The 14,048-nt window shown below is 41.7% G+C and overlaps 1 protein-coding gene across 1 annotated transcript in view; it reads right to left on the reverse strand.

Moving 5' to 3' along the window:
• Positions 1-14,048, reverse strand: part of HHLA1 (HHLA1 neighbor of OC90) — a 36,901-nt gene that overhangs the window by 1,590 nt on the left and 21,263 nt on the right. The window contains exons 11-15 of the mRNA XM_055287282.1: positions 12,168-12,413; positions 10,919-10,987; positions 10,499-10,573; positions 5,794-5,947; positions 332-414 (exon numbers count right to left, since the gene is read on the reverse strand). Coding sequence (XP_055143257.1) covers positions 332-414; positions 5,794-5,947; positions 10,499-10,573; positions 10,919-10,987; positions 12,168-12,413 — 627 coding nt within the window. The remainder of the gene's footprint in view (positions 1-331; positions 415-5,793; positions 5,948-10,498; positions 10,574-10,918; positions 10,988-12,167; positions 12,414-14,048) is intronic.

Here is a 14,048-nt window from a genome sequence, read left to right on the forward strand (position 1 = left end):
TACAGGCGTGAGCCACTGTGCCCAGCCTTTTATTTATCTTTTTAGCTTACATAGGAGCTCTGTGGCTAAGAGATTTGCCTGAGTTCACGCAGAGAGCAACAACGCTTGGTCAGGCTGACTCCTGCTGTGTTTTTCCCTTGACCTTATTGCAGACATCAAGCTGTTAGCTGAAAGGGAATAAGAAAAATCCTAGATGCTCTTTGTTCCAAATTAATTAGGACTAGATGACCTACAGCATTCCGAGGACGTCTGGGAATCACTCAGAGTTACAGGACCCTTTTGTGTAATGCATTCACTGCAAAGTTACAACATAGTCAAGCTGTGTACTTACTGTGCGAGTGGGACACCCTTTTCACCCTCTGACAGATATATGTTGCATTCTTCAGAAACCAGGAATAGTATTCAAGACAGTATCTAAAGATTTAAATCAGAGCAGGGAGCAATAACTATCCTGTGACGGCTATTAGAAGACAGCCAGAGTTTTAAAGGTAAGCACATAAACATGAACTATATGGCCAATTATTCACAGCAAGGAACCCTCTGCCCATCTTTAAAGGGTGTCAGAGAACAGATAGGAAAGAAGGCTGAGTAGGAAGAAGTTCAGACTTTGGGGCCAGCAAGATTTATTCTTATCCCTAGCCCCACTATGTACTAGGATGCATGACTTCAGGGTGATAACTTAATTGTCTGGACTTTAGTTTTCTCATATATAAATGAAAGGCAATAATGGAACTTATACTCGCAGGTTATATAAGGATAAGATAACATATGTAAAGTTCCTGAACAGTACCCAGCATACAAGAGGTGCTCAATACAAATGGTGACATTTTTCTGTTTGTTTACTTATTTATTTTAGTGGGAGATGAAGAGAGAGAGAGTGGAGTGCTGCTATCATTACCAATGCAGCAAACACTTTGCAAAATAACATTCTGTTCTTGGTCAGGGGCGGAAGGAGCTGCCTCAAAGGGCTGTGGTGAAAAGATCACTCACCCAATTAATAGGAAGAAGAGTTTTCAGTGCAGGCTGTGTCAACTAGCTCATTGTATGACTCTGGGAATTCACTTCTCTTTCAATCTCTCACCTGATATTTGAGGAGGTTGGGCTAAACATTCTGTAATTTCTCTTCCACCTCTAACATTCTGTGATTCTAGCATACCCTAGAGAGTGTGCAACTAATTGCTCAAGTCAAGCTGTGGTAGAGATTTTCCAAGGGCTATCACCCCCAATTTATAGGAAAGTGCAAAGCTGAGGAAACTGAGGCACAGAGATTAAATGACTTCCCCAAAGGATTTCTGGTGGTAGTATTGGATTTTAACCCAGGTAACCCACTTTATGCCAGAGCACACTGTCATTCTGGTAGGCAATAAGATCAGTATTTGAGTCAGGACCCTGCCAGGAAAACAGGACTTGGTGGTTCTACAGACGGACTTTAATATGTGAATCAGTGATAAGGGGCTGAAAGAACCAACAGGGGAAGGTGTGGTAACCCCGCATTAGCAGCCACAGGGAGTTGCTTGGCCTGGAGGGACAGACGGAGAAAGTATTGTGGCCAAAGCACAGAGGGCAGTGGCCTCGGTGGCAGCTGGGACCGCACAGCTGAAGCTGTTATGAGGATTCCTTGTGGAAACTGGAACCACAGAGGAAATAGAGACGCTCCTGGAAATAAATTGCCCAAGGCAGAAAGGGAGGGGGAGAAATTCCCTGACTTCTCCCCTCTACTGCCCTCCAATCTCCTCTCAGTATCTTCTACGGGATGAACTCACAGGAATCTGGTTGGCAACGTGTTCTGGGAAAGGTAGTTTGCACAAGTCAGCCCCTTTCATTAAAGAGTCTACTAGAGAAAGGGCAGGAAATGGAACCAAGTGTGAAGAAGCAAGTGATGAACACATCCAGGACGCTTTTTGTGAGCCTACGAACCTGTACTCTTAGGGAGACCTTTCAAAAGTTCCAGAGATAGGATGTCAAAGTTGGCCAACTCAACAGCTGACATGGCCACTAGATATCTGGTTAGCACAGCTGCAATATATCAAGTGTGCTAGCAATGGGATTCCTACTTGGCTGTGGGAGTGGACAAGAGAGCAGCCACAACAGTGTCTTAATCAGCAACCACAGAGCTCAGCGTTCCAGGTACCATGCAGGAACAATTAGATATATTATTTCATTTCATTTCATTTCATTTCATTTCATTTCATTTCATTTTGTTCTCACGACACTGTCAATATAAGAATGCTGCTACGCTTTTATATGAATGGTGCTCCTGGAGTTGTACAACATGTGGCCTAGAGTGTAGACAGTAGTATACCCATTTTGTAGATGAACAAACTGAGGTTCAGAGATTGAATGACTAGCTCAAGACCACATAGCTTCTAAGTGGTGTAGACTGAATTTAAACCCAGGCCTGCCTGGCTTCAAGCCCTGCCCTCTCTATAGCACACTAAGCTACCTACTAGCTTTGGGGGCCTTGGCTGTATGGTCTAATCCCATTTCTTCTTAGCCAGTGTAACAATCTGCAAGTCATACTTTCTAACAACAGCAACAAAACTTCTTAGAAAGCTTCTGTGATAGAGAATATCAAGCAACTTTGGGGCATGATCTGCTTTAGAAGTTCATATTGCTAGATGGACAACATCATCTAAACTAAGGTGCTCTGTGAAACTGCCAAGTGTGAGGCCAGGATTTAAGTTGCAGCAACCACAGAAACATGACCCACACCTTCATGAGCCAAAAAGCTGCCGTTCTGTGCCTGAATTCACTTTGAGAGGGTACACGGCTCTCAGGATGAATGGGAATCTTGCCTCTATGATCAGGAGAGAAACTATTTAAACACGACATGTCCCATCTCCAAGCTTTCTGGCAGAGGCATCCCCTACAAGTGATAAATGAACAATAGATAAATGCCCATGGTTATTACTTTGTAGGGAATGGAGTCAAAGTCCTGTTCACAACAAGAATGTGTATTCCTTACGTGGACTGGAGGAGGCATTTCCTTGTAGAAAAGGCTAGATGGTCTTAGAAGAAAATCAGTTGTTACGGTGCCCTATTTTGTTTGTCTTCAGTTCTTCAGGGCAGACATAAGCTGCAATGCCATGGCTAGGATGAGCTGAAACTAGTGTTGAAGCACCCATGATTACACCAGCCCCTTGTAGGTATGTCTATCTAAATTCCTAGCAGACCAAAGCTGCTGCATGCACTGTGGAGTCAGCAGCAGCCTGAATAGACAAGGTGCCGTGGACACTTGACTGGGGCCTGAGGTAGCAAAATTTGTAAGTCACCAGGGACTGTGGCTTCGTTATCCTGCAAGGAGTGTGCCCCAAGAATGGTTCTGGGGCCCTAAATAAGAAAGATTTCGAGATGACCCTGGGAGGAAGATGATATGAAGAGAATTGGAGTTTAGAGTATCTCAGTTTAAAAATGGACAGGATTTAGAGGGCTGGACTTCAATAATTCTGTATGTTTTATTTATTCTGAACAAGGAGGGAGTAGAAAGCTTGGAGAAGGGATAGATGGAGCTCTAGAGTGAAAGTCAAAGAGAGCATATAATAAGTGACCCAGGTGCTTAAAAGGCAAGGTAGTCCTGAATAAGGACATGCCAGAGACTTGGTCTCCCATCTTTGCTGCAGCTACATTGAACATCTCAGTTGACCTTAGATGCTCCAGGCTACCCGTCACTCCATCTTTGCAGATGCTATTTCTTTTGCCTGGGAAACTCCTACTCCTCCATAAAACCCTGTTAGTTATTTCTCCTGGGATCCCATAGCATGTTATTTAGGTCTGCTACAGCACTTGTCAGCTGCTTTGAAATTTGTCTTTTTACATTGCCAACTTTCCCACCAGTGTTTTTTTTTTTTTTTCTTTTTTATCACAGAGGCTATGCTCAACAAACATACTAAGTAATGCCACCTCCCCTACTCTAGTATGTTTGGCCTATATTCAGTGTATGAGTTTACGGAAAAATTTACTATTCAGTGAAAATACACAGAAAAGAAGGGACAAGCCCAAGCAAACAAGTGCTTCATTGCTCTAAATTTAAACTCAAACTTCTCTCTCTGAAAATGTATGCCTTTTTCATTTATTCATTCAGCTATTATTTGCAATATGAATGTTTTCAAATGTGATATTTTCCAACAGGATATGATTAACAGGTTTTTGCCTGGTTATGTGACTTGGTTCTATTATCTATAATACTATATTTTGATTTGTGTTTATGACCATTTCTTCCTTCAACTATGAAACCCTCAGTTTCTGAGGCTATTTCTGATTCATCTCTAGATCCCCATGGCTTGGGACAGAGCATTACAGATATACAGCAGAGACTCAATACACGTTGTTGGTTAAGTTAATGAGTAAAGGATCTCCTAAAGTGGGCTTAACCTAGACAATACAGAAAGTATTGTCGTGAAATTTTCTTTAGAATAAACCTGTGCTTTGGGTCTATAGGTCTTGTGTATTGCCCTCTGTGAATGGAGGAAATGTTCGTACTGACTGGGGGGATCAAAGATTACAGCTGGAAAGGGGTGATGGAAGATGTCTGTCCACCTGGGCTTCAGACTCAGAGGCAGAAATTTTAAAAGCTAATGGATCTTGAGAGTAGTCTTTGAAAATAACATTAAATACACGAGAGATTGGTATCCAGGCCACTGGAGCAGGAGTATTCATCTATGTAATTTAGTTCTGGGTTTACAGCAAAGAATAAATCTCAGAAGAAATAACAGTATGTCAGCATTGTAGGACAGAAAACGTCCATGCCTAGACCTTCTTAATATAAAACAGGGTCTGCTTTTTAATTTAAGTTTTCCAGCTTATTTTGCTGGTGGATGATTGGTAGGGATTTATGAAAGAACTGGAATTTAGATAGACATATCTTCTAATATTCTCTCCTAGCAAATCTCTCCAGGCTGAGGGCATTTGGATTAAAGAACCACTCAATATCCTCTGCCATGATCCTCTGCCATAATTCCACTTAACATGACACAAGTTAACTTAACTCAACACAACATAACTCAATATAGCTTAATTAATCTAAACTCAACACAACTTATCTCAGCTCAACTAAACTCATCTCAAATCAACACAGCCCAACTCACCTCAACTCATTACAACTCAGCTCAACTCATCTCATCACAGCTAAACTCATCCCAACTCAACTCAACTCATCGCAACTCAACACAACTCACCTCATCTCAACCGAACACATCTCAACTCAACACAACTCAACTCATCTCAACTCATTACAACTCAACTCATCTCATCACAGCTCAACTCATCACAACTCAAGTCAGCTCAACTTAATACAACTCAAGACATCCCAACTCAACACAACTCAACTCATCTCAACTCATTACAACTCAACTCATCTCAACACAATTCGTCTCATCACAGCTCAATTCATCTCAACTCATCACAACTCCAGTCATCTCAACTCATCACAGCTTAAGTCATCTCAACTCAACACAACTCAACTCATCTCATCACAACTCAACTCATCTCAACTCAACACAACTCCAATTCAACTCAACTCAACTCAACTTCAATTCAACTCAACTCAATTATACTTATTGTGTCAGGCACTGCACTTGGTTCTGGGGACCAGCTATGAATGAGATTCCATCATGAATCTCAAGGATGTGACTGTCTAGTAAAGGACTCAATGGAGAGTCCCTTACCTTGAGGTACCCCCTGCCACCTGTCTGTGGATTGCTTATTGCCTGACTGCCTTGTGGCCTGAAGAAAAGCCACACAGAATTAAAAAACTATAAATATTCAATGTGAAAAGAAGCCACTGGGCCAAGTTACCTCATGTCCTCTGTCCTGGGACTCCTCTGGCTCATACAGAGGCATTGCTGGAAGAATTGGCACAGCTCCATCAGGCATGGGTTGATCCTCTGAATAGCCAGGGTGAGAGGAGCAGCTGCCATAGCTCCCACCTTGAAGAGTGGCTGAGGACACCCTAGAAGATGCAATCCCAGACCAATCAAATCAGTAAGAGTTTAGCAAGAATCTTCTCTTTGCTAAGCCCTGCATCAGGTGAATATAGTCTTGTCCTGATCTCAGGTAGCTCTGAGACAGACAGGTAAACATAGCATTCTTCACCATAACCCAATAAAGCTACTGTGATAGTTTTAAGAGACAGGTGGAAAGAAGGTGGTGATCAAGTTCATGGAGGAAAACAGAGATAGTTTCACTGAGAAGCAAATATTAAACAGAGATCTAAGATGTTGAACAGGAATGCATCAGGTGGAGGGCATTTCTGGTGTAAGGGACAGAGCATACAATGACTCTGCATGATGTAAGGGGGTGACTTGCTGAAGGGGATTTAAGAAAAATTTGAGTACGGGGGTATGAGGTATGTATATGCATGTGTGTGTGCAGGGTACATGTGTGTGCATATGTATGTGCATGCATGTGAGAGCATATGGATATGTGTTTGCCTGTGTGTGAGTATGTGTATGCACATGCATGTGTATGTGAGTGCAAAAAGGAGAGAAAGAAGGGCAGGTTGAAAGATGAGACTGGCATGCTGGGTCACTGGAGAGTCAGGCTCTGAGTTTGTGAGTTCTGTGTTTCCATCAAGTGAAAGTTAACTATGTTTCCGTGAACCAGATTTTCAGTGTTGTTTAATTTTTAGTTTTTAGGAGGAGGAAGGCCAAAGATAAAAGAAGGAGAGAACAAATTATTTTTAATAAAAATTCCAACACGTTGGGATCTGCTGAGACTCAGAAAGCTTCCTATGGCTACACCTACATTTCTTCATATGGAAAATAGGGAGACCCATCCCTATCATATAGGATGACTGGAATTGTCTCATTGTCATAAATGAGACAATTTATATAAAGTATATTGCATATTGCAAAGTTGTTCACATGAAACAAACAATAAATAATAGCAATTATTATTATTATTTATTTATTAAAAATTTATTCAGCTCCACTACATGCTAGGCACTGGTGACAGCCACTAGAGCTACAAAATGAATAAGAACGAAAAGGGCCTTCCTCTCATAGAGCTTACTTTGTAGGGACCAGAAGGTTATATTACAATATTACTAATAATCTTCCAACAAAGATTCACTAATCACTATCGGGAAAAATTATCTAAAACCTGGAAATAAACAAAAAGGATTACTGAATACCCTTTTAATGCAGTTTTGGTTATTGTCTAGCAGACTCTCTGGGGCCTGTCTGGGTAAAAAGAATTGTGCACCATTAACTGACTTTCTATTGAATGGGTGATTTTACAACTATCAAGGGGTAGATGTTAACTGATAGCAATATAAATAATTCTTGTCTAAGAGCAATGCTAATTATTTCTGTCCATAGCAATGTGAATGAATTTTGTCTGGCAGAGGTGCAATTGATTTTTGTCTAGTAAAAAAAAGAGTTTATTGCTGTGGGATATCAATTCATTTGAGAATTCCTTTGACTGACTACATAAATCTTTTTCCCTCAAATTCCCCCATTAAAGTAATCTTCACATCTTTCTGGTTTCCTCATTACTTAATGAGTTCAATAATATCTTTGATATGTTGACATGTGTTCATTTAATATTATTCTGTCATGTTTGAACATTTTTCACAATTATAATTTAGCAGTAATTACTTATTTTTATTTTTTATTTCTTGTACAGATGGGGACTTGCTATGTTGCCCAGGCTGGTCTGAAACTCCTGGGCCCAAGTAATTCTCCCACCTCAGCCTCCCAAAGTGCTGGAATTACAGGTGTAAGCCACCACATCTGGACAGTAATATATTTATTTAAGTGGAGAAGGGGCTCATAATGTTAGCAGAAGACTTTTTAAGAAGGTAGAAAGAAAATACTTTATTCTGAGTTAACTGGAACATAAACCCTCCAGAACATTGACCAGTTTCCATCAATGTGCCACGACTTTTTCTATATCAGTTATTGAGCCGTTGCTATGTATCAGGCACTCTCCTAAGATCTTTGCATACATTATTTTATCTAATTCTCATAAATCTTGTGAAGTAGACATCAGAAGTATACAAAAGAGGACACAAAGGGTCTGAGTAATTCTGCAGTTGTATCAGTTATGCAACAGGGAGTAACTCCAGCAAGATCTGACTCTGAAGCCCGTACTCATAACCATCACACTTCACTACTTGAACATAATTAATGTTCCCAAGGCTTGATTTCCATGTCCCTTGCCCCAACCCACCCCATCCATCTTTCTCTAACTCAGGAAATGACATTTGGGATATTCACTTAGTTGCTCAAACTTGGGCATGATTTTTGGTTCCCCCCTGTGCTCACTCCACCATCACCACATCCTCTTGGTTCTATCTCTTAAATATCACCCAAGTCTCCCTATCCACACAGTCACCTCCACTTTCCAGTCACCATCACCACTGGCCATCATTAGCACAACAATCACCTCGCAAGTTTCCCTGCTTCCAGCTTCTCCCATTCCTCCCCATTCTGCAGTCAGAGAAAACTTTCTGCAACATAAATCTGATCACATTACTCCCACTTGTCTCAGAAGTCTACACTCCTTGACATGGTGACAAAGTACTGTTAATCTCACTCTTGGCTACCTCTCTAGCCTCATTCCACACTACTCTCACCTTCAGCACCTTCAACATCAGTCCTTTTAAGGTATAGTGCCTTTGCTTAAGCTATGCCTTTGCTTAGAATGCACCTTGTTCAGATGCCATATTTTCAATCAATAAACTCTTGAACCATCCCCTCACCTGAGGGTAATCTCTTCCTCTCTGGATATACATAGCAGTTTCTGCTTCTCTTAAGAATCTAGCCACTTTTTTTTTCAATTGCAGCTTTTTTTTTTTCCACATATGGCATATCTTGGGAAAGGTGACACAGAAGTGTGGAATAAGCACAAGTTTGAAATTAGATCTGGGGTCAAAATGCAGTCTCCTTTTATATGTAGAACTCACCATAATTCATTAATGAGATATTACCTCTCCTGCAGAATTATTGTGAAGAGAAAGTAAAAATAGGCCTAGCATGGTACCTGGCAGTACAGTAGGAGCTCAATAAATATTTATTAAATAGATGAATGAGTGGATGCTAAATACTTTGTGGCATGAGTTTTTTTGGATGAGCAGAATAAGTTACTGAGAAATGCCAGAACCCCTTTAATTTACAATTATATTTTTCATTACATAGGTAGATAGGTAGATGACAGATGGATAGGCAAATATCTACGATATGGAAGTTAAGAAATAAAGATAACCAGATAGAAAAATAAATAAGTATGGATGGATAGGTGGGTTAATTAAAGGATGGATGGATAGATGGCTTGGATAAATATCTGTTAGATAGATGACAGATGAGTGGGTAGATTAATAGGTAGATAGATATGGTAAATACCTATTAGATAAGTACATAGAGCTAACAAGAGAGACAGATAGATATAGCTATACAGATAGCTATAGATACATGGATATAGATACAGATACAGATATAGATATGGATATGAACACCAATATAGACATAGATATAGATATAGTCAACCTGTTTTCTAAAACTCGATCTCACAACAGCCTCCATCTGCACCACCGTGTTTCCTTAGAACTCCTGGGAGAAAAGGGGTATAATTTCCTTAGTAGCATAATCACATCTTTGTGTCTGAAAGGTTCATTCACTATTCATTGCAGGCTGAGAGTAAGGCTGGGGCAGATCTCAGGTGACATGAAAAAGGGGACGGGGCAGGGTCCAGCAGTTTAATAATGCCCTGTTGACATATGACTGGATGGTCCAGGAGCTGGTGTACAAAGGTATTCAGGAGTAGGACGAGCCTGAGGATTCAAGCAGCTTTGAAGCACTCGCTTTGTATCCATTTCTTTCTTATGGAATCTGGCTCAACAGAAAAGAGGAGAGTGAGTGTCCAAAAGCTGGAAAAATGCAGCAAAAGCCACAACAACTCAAGTCCTCAGCCTCTGTCAGGAGTTCTGAAAACAGAATTAGAGACTCAGGAAATGGTCTTTTTCTAGATCCATGAGAATTAACTACAGGGATGGAAAGGGTAGGGTATCCCTTAACACGGAACAACAGGACATCACACCCAGCAAACGAGGTTGCATTTTGGAGTCATCTTTTTTATTCCTTCCTCCTTCACTGCTATCAACTCTGCTCATTGCAAGAGCAGCTTCTGTTTGCAAAGTGCCCAGCATGCTACCCAATAGACATTCACTCGATAAAAGTTGATTGAATTAAGTTCTACAGAGCTCTATACCTCCAAACCACTTCCACAAACATTATCTTACTTAATACAAAACCTTGTGGGAAAGAAAAAAAAAGGCATTTTTAGTGCCCACAAAAATTGCAATTATTCTTGCTTTACAGTTGAGGGAACTGAATCCTGGAAGTTGAGTACTGGAGGCCACCTCACCAGTAAATGGCTGAGCTAAGATTTGAATCCCAGGAGTCTGACTCTAAATTTACCAAACAAACCTCTTTTTATTCTACTACACAACCTTGTTCAAAATAAACACACGCAATAGTAATGACTGGGCACTGGTGCTTACTTGAAACTTGATGGGGTCTTGGGACCAGGACTGGCTGTTCCCCAGGGGTGAATGGCCACTCTGCAGAGAGATCACCTGCAAAGGGCAAGAATGACCTTCCAGAAGTCAGAATGGAATTACCTTGGGTGATACACACAGCAAGAAATTTATAACATCTTAAAGATAAATCATTCTTGAAATCTATAGGGAAATGATAGCCAAAAAAGGGGAAGTGATTTATGCAAGACCACACGGCAATTTAGCAGCATGGCAAGGCTTATAAACCAGTTTTCCTGACTCTTTTCCTGCAGGAAACAATAAAGCAGAGTAACCTGCTTAGATTGCTTACTGGTACCCCATCCCACCACGCCCTTGTCCCCAAGCTTGCCACCCCTCCCATCCCCCACCCCCAAACCCCCACTTCTGTACTGAGTTTCTCACCTGTTTGTGGATCTCTGGGGGCTGTTGCCTTGGTTGGAATTGGAGTCTGTGTGCCATGGGTGAATGCTCCTGGGAGGAGATGAGAGACAGATGAGCCTGCATCTCTTCTAGGGGGCCCTGAGGGAGAAGAGGACCAGGGCCACCAATCCTGCCCTATCCAACCAGTGTTGGTTAAGCCAGGTACCAGGCAGGGCTTTAAGAAGTAGAGATGAGTAAGAAATAAAACCCACGATGGAGTGTGAAAAAGGAAATGGGAAAATCCCATCATGACTGTGATACAGCGTGATGGGTGCCATTGGAAACCAGCTAACATCGGTAAGTTATGGTGACCCTGCACAGGAGAGCAATGGTGTTGTAAGGAAGTGTCCAATGTGGGTGCTCCTGGGCAAAGAAAAAATGAGTTGCTTCTCATTCATCTGAGTCTTAGTGTACACCTTGATCCATCCCACCCCCGATAAATTGCCTGTCATATTCATGAGAGAGTATGGGCTCAGTTCAACAATTTTTGTATCATGTTTATGAAGCCTTAGTTTAAGGGTCACTTCAGGACTTGATCCTTGCCGTTAAGATTCTGGCCTCTGGCAAAACCAGCAATACAGTCTCCTTGTAGGAGATGAGAGAGAAGCTCAAGCAGCAAGTTCCATCATATGGATAAGTGGAAGGAAAGTGGTGAGGCTGAGAAACAGCCAAGGCACAGGCGATGGACACCCAGTTCAGCTGAGTCAGGTGACACCTACTCTAAGTCAAGCAGCGCAGCAGTTCTGGAGGAGAGTGGGCTTTGCAGGCACAGCAAAGTGCATATATAAAGATCAGGAGATGTGGGCAGTAAGCAGTGTGTTGTGGCTGGAGTCTAGAGGAGGAAGGTAGAGGGGCGAGGTGAGGCTGAGCAGCAGGCAGGGCTCATGCCTGGAATTTCAGGCCTGGGTCCATCCATCGCAGTTGTCATATTGCTTGTTAATGGACAATGAAACAGGGAAAAAGAGAAGAAATTGGGGAATGGGATTACATAAAAGAGAGAGGAACTGGGGAATGAAAGAAGGAGCTTTCATTCATCTACAGATGGGAAGAAAGAGGTAGGGCAATGGAAAGGAGAAGGAAGAGTTTGCTTCATGATCATTAATTATATTGCTTATGTTTTCTTAGTTTTCTCTGTATGTGTTATATTCCAAAAATTTAGAAAGGTTATCAAAACAGACAATGCTAAGTTTAATTTAAAACAGGAGAGGTAGAAGTGAGCACCCTGTCTTACCCGAGGTAGGGCTGGCCTGGGATGGGCTGCCAGGTGTGGCCATTATCCCAGCAGCAGGCGCCAAAAGGCTTGCAGTGTTCATGGCTTCCTCGGCCCCGGCAGTAGTTGGTGGGGAAGAACGAGTTTCCCAGGAAGACCCTCCGGGTTTTTTCTCATCGACGGTCTGAGCCCAGGGCATGGATGATATGGAAGCCCATGTCTGTCTGTTAGCTGTCACCCACTGAGTTCTGGCCACCCTCCTGGTAGCTGCACATTCAAAGTGATAGTAACAGGGTCTGACATGCTTGACCACTTCGATTCAGATATGAAATTGCCGAGACATTGAAACATTATCAAAGGGCAAATGTAATGTGCACATGTAATATAGATAATCCAGGGGCTTAAACTTTACTCTGAACTGAAATAAATGGACCAAAGTAAGCATTGTTTCCCTAAGCACCAATAAACACACACACACAAACACACACACACACACACACACACCCCTCTAAATCTCTAGGACCCCCAGCCATGTGTGTTTGGGGGTCAGTTAGCTGTCTCTCAAATTTATTTAATACATTTCTAATCATGTGACATAGTGAAAAGATTGCAGGGTCTGAGGTGAGGACATCCAAACAGATTAGTCGTGCCTCTGTCTCCTATATGGTGTGAACTTTGGGGTGAATTGCTTAACTCCTTTTAGTTTCCTCATGAAAATGAGGATACCAGTATTAATAATAATACCTGCCCTCCAACATCACAGGATTGTTATTAGTTAAGACAAATCCTTGGCTCATGCCTGGAATTTCAGCAGTTTGGGAGGCAGACGCAGGCAGATCACTTGAGGTTAGGAGTTCGAGACCAGCCTGGCAAACATGGTGAAACCCCAGCTTTGCTAAAAATACAAAAAAATTAACCGGGCATGGTGGCAGGTGCCTGTAATCCCAGCTACTTGGGAGGCTGAGGCAGCAGAATCTCTTGAACCTGGATAGCGGAGGTTGCAGTGAGCAGAGATTGAGCTACTGCACTCCAGCCTGGGCAACAGAGCAAGACTCTATCTCAAAAGATAGAAAGAAGGAAGGAAGGGAGGGAGGGAGGGAGGGAGGGAGGAAGGAAGGAAGGATCTTCCCTCATTGGCCTTTTAAAAAATTGTTGGATGTTCTCACCTGTTTATTACCATAGTAGAAATTAAAGTCAGTTTTTTCAAGTTTTACAAAAATAAATTCTATTGAAGGATTTTACGTTTTTAACTTAAGTTGAGGACAGTTGCTCTCTTTAAAATACTCAGATTTCTCAACCAGAACATGGTGTATTTCTTCATTTATTTAAATATTCCTTTATTACTCTCATTAAAATTCTGTAGTTTTCTTGGTATAAAACCAGCACTTCTCCTTGTAGGATTCTAGGTAGGCATTTTATGATTTTTTTCTTGTGATTAGAAATCACAACTTTTTGTCATATTACCCTGGAAAGTTTTCTGATTTTGTATAATTGCCATGATGCCAGCTATTGTGCTAATTTTCTGCAGTAAATGTGTTTTTCTATTTAATGGAGTTGATTTCTTTTCCTCTCCACCACCCAGTCACCCTTGTTTCCTTGCCTGCTGACACCTATCAATTATTATCTCTTGGGGAAGCCTGTGTCTCCTCTATGCTGGGGTAGGAGCCCTCTCTCTGCTCTCTGTGTGCAATAGTTCTTTGTAGGCTGGATCATAACTTTTGGTTTACTTGCCTGGGCGCTCTCCTAGGTCTGAGAGCTCAGGAAGGAGAGGGAACATTTATAGAGCTGTGTTTTTAACAGCTAGCCTAGTGTCTGGAAGGAAATATGTTTTGATGAGTAAATAAATGAATGAATTCTGATGACAATTTTGTCTCAGTGGGTCCATTGTAAGAACCCACTGAG

Source organism: Symphalangus syndactylus, chromosome 7 (assembly GCF_028878055.3).
Source record: "Symphalangus syndactylus isolate Jambi chromosome 7, NHGRI_mSymSyn1-v2.1_pri, whole genome shotgun sequence".
In the NCBI taxonomy this organism is placed as follows: Eukaryota; Metazoa; Chordata; class Mammalia; order Primates; family Hylobatidae; genus Symphalangus; species Symphalangus syndactylus.